This window comes from Centroberyx affinis, unplaced genomic scaffold (assembly GCF_046629955.1).
Source record: "Centroberyx affinis isolate AG114_WGS23_722 - 3 ecotype Tasmania unplaced genomic scaffold, CSIRO-AGI_Caff_v1 ptg002493l_1, whole genome shotgun sequence".
Classification (NCBI taxonomy): Eukaryota; Metazoa; Chordata; class Actinopteri; order Beryciformes; family Berycidae; genus Centroberyx; species Centroberyx affinis.
Genome location: NW_027280719.1, coordinates 17,501 through 27,500, shown reverse-complemented (window position 1 = coordinate 27,500; position 10,000 = coordinate 17,501). Strand labels below are relative to the sequence as shown.

At 44.5% G+C, this 10,000-nt stretch overlaps 1 protein-coding gene across 1 annotated transcript in view; it reads right to left on the bottom strand.

Moving 5' to 3' along the window:
• The window catches only part of LOC139656529 (rab proteins geranylgeranyltransferase component A 1-like), a 9,960-nt gene extending 2,105 nt beyond the window's left edge, over nt 1-7,855 (bottom strand). Inside the window, exons 1-9 of the mRNA XM_071534141.1 lie at nt 7,789-7,855; nt 5,605-5,671; nt 5,235-5,310; nt 4,919-5,043; nt 4,398-4,516; nt 3,878-4,014; nt 3,601-3,738; nt 3,071-3,187; nt 234-351 (exon numbers count right to left, since the gene is read on the bottom strand). Coding sequence (XP_071390242.1) covers nt 234-351; nt 3,071-3,187; nt 3,601-3,738; nt 3,878-4,014; nt 4,398-4,516; nt 4,919-5,043; nt 5,235-5,310; nt 5,605-5,671; nt 7,789-7,840 — 949 coding nt within the window. The 5' untranslated portion in view covers nt 7,841-7,855. The remainder of the gene's footprint in view (nt 1-233; nt 352-3,070; nt 3,188-3,600; nt 3,739-3,877; nt 4,015-4,397; nt 4,517-4,918; nt 5,044-5,234; nt 5,311-5,604; nt 5,672-7,788) is intronic.
• Between the last annotated feature and the right edge of the window lie 2,145 nt (nt 7,856-10,000).

The following is a 10,000-nucleotide window of genomic DNA, read 5'->3' as shown; positions in this document are numbered from 1 at the left end:
TAAGTCTTATTACATATATCTGTATCTGGAGTTATACATGTAAGAAATCTACCGACCTGTCTGTCTGTCTGTCTGTCTGTCTGCCTGTCTGCCTGCCTGCCTGCCTGCCTGCCTGTCTGCCTGTCTGCCTGTCTGCCTGCCTGCCTGCCTGTCTGTCTGTCTGTCTGTCTGACACGGATCATGTGACTGGGGAAAGTATTGATAAGAGTCATTGATCAGGTGATCAGTGTTACCTTGCTGCTGCTGCTGCGTCTCCTCCTCCAGACAGGAAGTCAGGAAACGCATCAATTTCCTCTTTTCCACCACAGACAGCTGTCTGCTGGCAAACACATCAGCTCTGCTGCAGGGCACCTGGAGACAGACAGACAGACAGGCAGACAGACAGGCAGACAGACAGGCAGACAGACAGGCAGACAGGCAGGCAGATAGACAGACAGACAGGCAGAGAGAGAGACAGACAGACAGACAGACAGACAGACAGAGAGACAGACAGACAGAGAGACAGAGAGACAGGCAGGCAGACAGACAGGTAGATTTCATTCAGATAAATAACTTAATAGTTCAGATTAATCGATTATTTACTAAATAAATATGGTAAAATATTGGACAAAGTGTAAATGAAAGGCAGTGAGAACATCTGAAGCAGGAAGATTTCATTTGGAGAAAATGGCTGTTAAAAGATTTTTGTTTTTTTAGCTAATTTTGTGCTTGGTGTGCCTGATGTAGCTCGTATAGAATATAGAAATTAACCATTTATAGTTGTTCTGATTATTGTTCTGTATACTTCAAAACTGCAACGACTTTTCTACCCAGAGCAATGACTTTTCTACACAGAGCAACGACTTTTCTACCCACAGCAACAACTTTTCTACATGCAGCAACGACTTTTCTACCCAGAGCAACGACTTTTCTACATGCAGCAACGACTTTTCTACACAGAGCAACGACTTTTCTACCCACAGCAACAACTTTTCTACATGCAGCAACGACTTTTCTACCCAGAGCAATGACTTTTCTACATGCAGCAACGACTTTTCTACCCAGAGCAACAACTTTTCTACATGCAGCAACGACTTTTCTACATGCAGCAACAACTTTTCTACCCAGAGCAACGACTTTTCTAAATGCAGCAACAACTTTTCTACCCAGAGCAATAACTTTTCTACCCAGAGCAGCGACTTTTCTACCCAGAGCAACGACTTTTCTACCCAGAGCAACAACTTTTCTACCCAGAGCAACGACTTTTCTACCCAGAGCAACGACTTTTCTACATGCAGCAACGACTTTTCTACCCACAGCAACAACTTTTCTACCCAGAGCAATAACTTTTCTACCCAGAGCAACGACTTTTCTACCCAGAGCAACAACTTTTCTACCCAGAGCAACGACTTTTCTACATGCAGCAATGCCTTTCCTACCCGGAGCAACAACTTTTCTACCCAGAGCAACGACTTTTCTACCCAGAGCAACGACTTTTCTTCCCGGAGCAACAACTTTTCCACCCCCAGCAACGACTTTTCTACCAAGAGCAACGACTTTTCTACCAAGAGCAACGACTTTTCTACATGCAGCAACGACTTTTCTACCCAGAGCAACAACTTTTCTACCAAGAGCAACGACTTTTCTACATGCAGCAACGACTTTTCTACCCTGAGCAACAACTTTTCTACATGCAGCAACGACTTTTCTACCCAGAGCAATGACCTTTCTACCCAGAGCAGCGACTTTTCTACCAAGAGCAATGACTTTTCTACCAAGAGCAATGACTTTTCTACCCACAGCAGCGACTTTTCTATCAAGAGCAATGACTTTTCTACCAAGAGCAATGACCTTTCTACCCAGAGCAGCGACTTTTCTACCAAGAGCAATGACTTTTCTACCAAGAGCAATGACTTTTCTACCCACAGCAGCGACTTTTCTATCAAGAGCAATGACTTTTCTACCAAGAGCAATGACTTTTCTACCCAGAGCAATGACTTTTCTACCCAGAGCAACAACTTTTCTACTTGCAGCAACAACTTTTCTACATGCAGCAAAGACTTTTCTACCCAGAGCAACAAGTTTTCTACATGCAGCAACGACTTTTCTACCCAGAGCAATGACCTTTCTACCCACAGCAACGACTTTTCTACCAAGAGCAATGACTTTTCTACCCAGAGCAACAACTTCTCTACCCAGAGCAACAACTTTTCTACTTGCAGCAACAACTTTTCTACCCAGAGCAACAACTTTTCTACCCAGAGCAACAACTTTTCTACTTGCAGCAGCAACTTTTCTACCCCCAGCAATGACTTTTCTACTTGCAGCAATGACTTTTCTACCCACAGCAACGACTTTTCTACCCAGAGCAACACCTTTTCTACCCAGAGCAACGACTTTTCTACCCAGAGCAATGACTTTTCTACTTGTAGCAATGTCTTCTCTACCCAAAACAACTTTTCTACCCAGAGCAACGACTTTTCTACCCAGAGCAACGACTTTTCTACCCAGAGCAATGACTTTTCTAGCCAGAGCAATGACTTTTCTACCCAGAGCAACGACTTTTCTACATGCAGCAATGCCTTTCCTACCCGGAGCAACAACTTTTCCACCCCCAGCAACGACTTTGCTACCCGCAACAATGACTTTTCCACCCCCAGCAACGACTTTTCTACTTGCAGCAACGCCTTTCCTACCCGGAGCAACAACTTTTCCACCCCCAGCAACGACTTTGCTACCCGCAACAATGACTTTTCCACCCCCAGCAACGACTTTTCTACTTGCAGCAATGCCTTTCCTACCCGGAGCAACAACTTTTCCACCCCCAGCAACGACTTTGCTACCCGCAACAATGACTTTTCCACCCCCAGCAACGACTTTTCTACTTGCAGCAACGCCTTTCCTACCCGGAGCAACAACTTTTCCACCCGCAGCAATGACTTTTCTACCCAGAGCAATGACTTTTCTGCATGCAACAATGACTACCTGTGGTGACTCAGTTTCAGGGCTTCACCTGAACGTGTGTGTGTGTGTTTGCGTGTGTGTGTGTGTGTGTGTGTGTGTGTGTGTGTGTGTGTATGTGTGTGTGTACCTGTTCCACATTTCCTTGGCGATATGTGAGTATCCTGGTGACGTTCTTGAACTCTGCATAGCGACTGACATTTGATTTGATGAGCAGATCGACCAATGGGCCGCGAGAATACATCAGCTGGAGGAGAAGACAAGGGAAGGACAAAGGAGACAAGGGAAGAAGGAAGGAAAAAGGAGACAAGGGAAGAAGGAAGGAAAAAGGAGATTTGCTGAATGAAAGGTCCAGGAAACTTTTCACCAGTAAAACAGAACCGAGCGATATGATTGGCCGACTGCCGCTCTGTACAGTGTTAAAAATCTCATGACAACACCTTGTTGTTCACCTTGTTACCTAGCAACACATTCAAATCACTAGATTCCCTAACGCTGATGTGTGATAAAACGTTTTCTCTCTTCTATTATACTAGATTACATTATTCTGTTGTTGTATTTTATTTTGTTGGAATATTTTTTGACCTTTATATTATATATATTATACATTATTATATTATATTACATTATATTATATTATATTATATTATATTATATTACCTTTGACACCAGGTCGATGTTGAACCTCCGTCCTTCCTTCAGCAGCTGAGCGTAGCTGATCTTCTTCCTGGTTGGCTCTGATTGGCTGTGATCAGTAGAGGGGCGTGGCTGACTGGCCTCTGGCTCCTCCCCCTCTGTCTGGATGGCCGGTGTGATTGGACGGCACAAATTATAAAAAACATATGCATTCCTTAATTTATTCATGCACTGTCCGTCCTTCCATACTGTCGACTGATTAGTTTCTTTGCTCTGCAGCAGCATGTGAAGCATCCTCTACCTGATCTCCCTCCTGCCCATCTGCCCCTTCCTCCTGGTTCTGGTTCTCCTCCTGGTTCTGGTTCTCCTCCTGGTTCTGGTTCTCCTCCTGATTCTGGTTCTCCTCCTGGTTCTGGTTCTCCTCCTGGTTCTTCAGCTCTGCCATGAACAGCAGGCAGTTGAAACATGTTGAAACGTGGACCGGACCACAGAGTGTGAATATAATGAAGCTCCAGGCTGGGGCCGATATCTACGGAAGAGGATTAGGGCCACAGGTGAGAAATGTATTTGAGTTCTGACTTTAAGTCAGAACTCAAATACATTTTTCACCTGTGGCCCTAATCCTCTTCCGTAGATATTCCATAACATCGAATATCGTGATATTTTCTGCGGTATCGAATATCGCATAGTATATTAGTAGTATATGTTTCTATAATATAATATATTTAAAAAAATCTACAATAATAATAATCTGAAATAAAATGAAATATTAATATATTATTGTCATTATTCCTGTCATCATATTCCAGCTGCAGTCAAACCTGTGGTTTCTGACTCTGTTGTTTCCGTGACGACGTCCTCATCACCTCCTGCTTCTTCTTCTTCTGTGGTGTTTGGAGCAGCAGGACTCTTGACATCTTCCACCTCCTCGTCTTTCTCACTGAAGACAGAAATAAATAACAACATTAGAAAAATGAATGCTCAGAACCTGCCCAGAATTTGCTGAGGATTATTGATAACTCATCAATTCTGGGGGGGGGGGGGGCCAGTCCACTCATGTTCACTTTATAAAAAGGCTTTTATTTTGAAAGGACAGAGTTTGACTGAGCCCAGCCACAACAGCTGTCTGTCTGTCTGCCTGTCTGTCTGCCTGTCTGCCTGTCTGTCTGCCTGTCTGTCTGTCTGTCTGTCTGTCTGTCTTTCTGTCTGTCTGTCTCTCTGTCTGTCTGTCTCTCTGCCTGTCAGTCTCTGTCTGTCTGTCTGTCTCTCTGCCTGCCTGCCTGCCTGTCTGTCTGCCTGTCTCTCTCTCTGCCTGTCTCTCTCTCTGCCTGTCTCTCTGTACCTGGTGTAGCAGTAGACCTGCAGGTTGCTGATGGGGGCGGAGTCTGAGTTTGACAGGTAGATCAGCTCCTCTCCTTCCTCCAACAGACTGGACCAATCAGGGAGCTCCTCTGGCTGAGACCCCGCCTACCAACACACACACACACACACACACACACACACACACAAAATACATTTGAATGAAAGTCGGCCATGTTTGTTTATCATTTGTCTTCTGCGTTTGATTTGAGAAGCAGCAGAGCTCAGAAGCCTTCAGCAGCCAATCAGAGCTCAGAAGCCTTCAGCAGCCAATCAGAGTTGAGTATTGGTGGCCTCACCTGGCTGACCTCCTGGATCCAGCTCAGCAGGCTGTTGAAGGTGAAGCTCGCCCAGCGGCCCGCATAGTAACTCTGCCTGCAGGAAACACACTGTCACTTCCTGTTTCACAATAAAAGCCCCAGGCTGCACATCAACACATACACTATTCTAAATTATTGCTCTGAATTACCAATAATAATAACAACATGAAGGATAACATACAGACAGACAGACAGACAGAGAGACAGACAGACAGACAGACAGAGAGACAGACAGACAGACAGACAGAGAGACAGACAGACAGGCAGACAGACAGACAGAGAGACAGAGAGACAGACAGAGAGACAGACAGACAGACAGACAGACAGACAGACAGACAGGTGGACTGACCTGTCTAGGTGCAGGACTCTCTGTCCGACTCTGGCGCAGGCTGCAGCTACTACTGACTCAGCAAGACCTGAACACACACACACACACACACACACACACACACACACACACACACACACACACACACACACACACACACACACACACACAGTGTTAAACAGTTGAACAGTGAGAGGAGAGGAGAGGAAAGGAGGCAGGAGGTGAAGGATGATTGAAAGGAGAGAACAGCTCCATTACAGCTCCTCTCTCTCTCTCCCATCCATCCTTCTTTCTGTGACCTCGCTCGCCCAAGGTTCCCTCACACACACACACACACACACACACACACACACCCACACACACACACACACACACTGCTGTCAGCGGCAGACAATGAGAAAGTGATTTATCTGTTGGGAGGGATATCCAGCCATATGATCACACACACACACACACACACACACACACACACACACACACACACACACACACACACACACACACACACACACACACACACAAAGAGACTCCAGTTTCCAAATGAAAAACAAAGGAGAGGCTGGGAGATAATATTCTGAGAAAATATGTTGCATTTCTCAGTTTAAAGTAAAGAATTGTGAGAAAAAGCGTCAGAAGCGTCTTCATCAGCATCTTCATCAGCGTCTTCATCACTTCACTGTCAGCAGTAAAAAAAAAATTATTGTAAATTTCTGACTTTAACTTTAGTTTTTTCTCAGAGTCTGATCCTCTCTCCTCCTCCAGTGTTTACATCACATCGTATCCCAGCTGGCAGACTGAGCTTGTTGCTATGGAAACAGGACTGTAAACAGGATATGGAGACACGCGGTGACTCAGAAATGGAATATCTGAATATGCAGAATATAAACTGAATATCACTGTGCATGTAAACACAAACAGGTTAAGTTAAGTTATTATAGTTTTGCATTTTTCATTAGTTTTTATTTTTATTTTCAATATGTATCTTATATATCAAATGGCGGGGCCATTTTTTTGTTTTCAATTTCAGTTTAGTTTTAATTAGTTTTTAAAGCGGGTTTGCTAGTTTAGTTTAGTTTTTATTAGTTTCAGTGTTAGTTTTAGTCTTTTTTTGTAATATGGGGTATTTGTCAGGGGCGAGATTCAAAAAGGTAAAAAAAAAAATTGGAAGACCCAAAACACCCAAAACCCCAGGCTTATGTATGAAATAAACTGACAAAGACGAAAACTAAAGACATTTTCTCTATAATTTTAGTTTATTTTAGTTAGTTTTGTAAACACACAATACAGTTTCAGTTAATTATCGTTTTTTTGTAAAGCCTCATTTTTATTTTTATTTCAGTTAACGAAAATGTTTTTTCACACCTAGTTTTCGTTATTTCAACCCCCCCTAGAGCCGGGCCATATGGTTGAAATCAATATCACGATAATCATAAGGATTTTTCTTGATATCAATATATATCACGATATGGTTCAGTGAAACGCAGGGTGAAGATCAGCTGATGAGCTGATGTTTGTTTTGGGTCGTAAAGCTGAAAGAGAAACTTTTCCACAGGAAGAAATGAATAAAAACATCAGGCTTCCACAGTCTGAGGAGGAACCAGAACCAGAACCAGAACCAGAACCAGAACCAGAACCAGATCCAGACTGAAGCAGCTGGTTAGCATCACGCTGTTTAACCCGCAGCTGCTGGATGAGGATTCTTGTCGTAAAACGCACAGCGTACAGGTGCAGCCGTGATGAGGTCACGGTGACGTCATACAGCTGATATGAACAGCTCCGCCCAGGTAAAGGTTAGCCTAGCAGCACAGCAGGCTAACGTGAGCTAACGTGAGCTAACGTTAGCCTCAGCCTGCAGCTGAGCGGAACGTTAACGGACAGCTGGACCGACCGGCGGCAGGCACGCGCTCAGCTCACGTTACAAACCACAACACAGACCGATACACCGCTTTGATGTTTGAGTAAGTTTGGTGTTTCCAGAAGCTAGCATACAAGGCTAACCTTAGCTACTAGCCGTTGTCATTGCTAATGTATTGGCTAGTAGCCACAAGCTAAGGAGCAGGCTAACGCCAGCCTCTGTCGCCCTTTTAGACCGAATTAAACCGTTCCGGGAGAACCGGGACTGAACCGTTCTGACCCGGACCAACAGGACTCCCGACAACACGGACCGGTTCATCACACCTGAGGAAATACAGCGTGTTTCTCTACCTGTGCCCAAAATGACAACGTCAAATTCTGATGGCAGATCCTCGGCAGCCATGTTGTTAGCAGTAACAGACTGAGGTCACGTGACAGGGACGTGACGCCGGGTGCGTTTCAGTTCGTCACCAGGCTGCGCGGCTGGGCGGGGCGGGTTCCTGCTCTGCAGTCTCGAACCAGACTGTCTGCTGCACTCCGAGCTCAACTTTCACAGCTACAGTCAACCTGTTTATCCAGTTTAGTCCCGTTTGGTCCAGTTTGGTCCAGTTTAACTGTTTACTCCAGTTTAGTCCTGTTTAGTCCACTCCTGTCAAACTGTCCCCCACCTGTCTGTCAGGCAGAGGGGCGGGGCCATGGCAGAGGGGCGGGGCCATGGCAGAGGGGCGGGGCCATGGCAGAGGGGCGGGGCCATGGCAGAGGGGCGGGGCCACCTTCCTCCACTGAACGAAGGCGTGAACTACCAGAAGACTTTACTGAGAGTAATCAGATTACTTTCCCAGTGAGCAGTAATCAGATTACATTCTGACCACAGGGACATGGCCGGTAGTTTGGCAGCCAACTTCTTCTTCTCTGGTACTTTCTGGCACTGCCAAGTCCTCCACACACACACACACACACACACACACACACACACACACACAGGGAGTGATATGAAGCCAAAAACTCAGATTGCTTCTCCTTCTTTTTCCTTTATTCATCTTGAAAAGACCAGATGGTTACAAGACACAAACCTCCTCTCCTCTCCTCTCCTCTCCTCTCCTCTCCTCTCCTCTCCTCTCCTCCTCTTCTCTCCTCTCCTCTCCTCTCCTCTCCTCTCCTCTCCTCCTCTCCTCTCTTCTCCTCCTCTCTCTCCTCTCCTCTCCTCCTCTCCTCTCCTCTCTTCTCCTCTCTCCTCTCCTCTCCTCTCTTCTCCTCCTCTCTCTCCTCTCCTCTCCTCCTCTCTCCTCTCCTCTCTTCTCCTCCCCTCCTCTCCTCTCCTCATTTTTCTGGATCTCCTCCAATTGTTTTTATCGTCTTTTAAAAGCAGATTTTAGGAAGGAACAAAAAAACTACAGAATAACCAACACACACACACACACACACACACACACACACACACACACACACACACTCACACACACTCACACACACACACACACACACACACACACAGTAAAAGCAGTAACTCAGTTTAAAGTCATGTGATCTGAAGCTGTGGATCAGTTGGATTTTCTTTGTTTTCTTCAGAAATCAAACTTTTTTTTCTCCTGGTCCTGAGCAGCAGGACGGCAACAGCAGAGGGACAAAAGCTGTGATGTCAGCAAAACCATCGAAGGTTGTCTCGACATAACGAGATAACGATGTCACTACGGAAGCCCATTGAGGACATATTTTCATACGTTTTATTGACACCGTTTTCCTGTGATAATTTTCTTTGTTTTCTTGAGATGTCGAGTCATTTCTGTCATTAACTCGACATGACAGTGTGTTGTCTCTGTGGAGCTCCACTCCCAACATAACAACAGTTCTTCATATTCCGAGTTAATGATGTAAATATCTTCTCGATATCTCAAGAAAACCAATAAGATAATGAGATAATGAGAAAATTATGTCGTTATTTTGGGCATCGAGATCTCAAGAGATAACACATTCTTATCTCGAGTTAAATGACTCGATATGTCGAGAAAACAAATAAAATTAACTCGTTATCACAGGAAAACAGAGAGAGACCAAACTTCACCTCCAGCAGAGCCTCACCTCCACCTGTGACATCACACCACAGCTCGTGACCTCATCGAAAAGTCCCGATCTCAAGAAAAACATTGTGTTGTTTATAATGTGATTTATAATGTGATAATTAAAATCTGATCACAAGAAAACAAAGTTTGAGATCTCAAGAAAACGAGATCATTCAGTCGAGAAAAAATACAGACAGAACCAGGAATGTGTTTCCACTTTAAAGTAATCTGTAATCTGTCATGTTTCCACTTTAAAGTAATCTGTAATCTGTCATGTTTACACTTTAAAGTAATCTGTAATCTGTCATGTTTCCACTTTAAAGTAATCTGTAATCTGTCATGTTTCCACTTTAAAGTAATCTGTAATCTGTAATGTTTACACTTTAAAGTAATCTGTAATCTGTAATGTTTACACTTTAAAGTAATCTGTAATCTGTAATGAGATTCCATCTGTTCAGTGATCCAGTTAACAGCCTGATGACATTTTGAGTGAAACTTTCCTG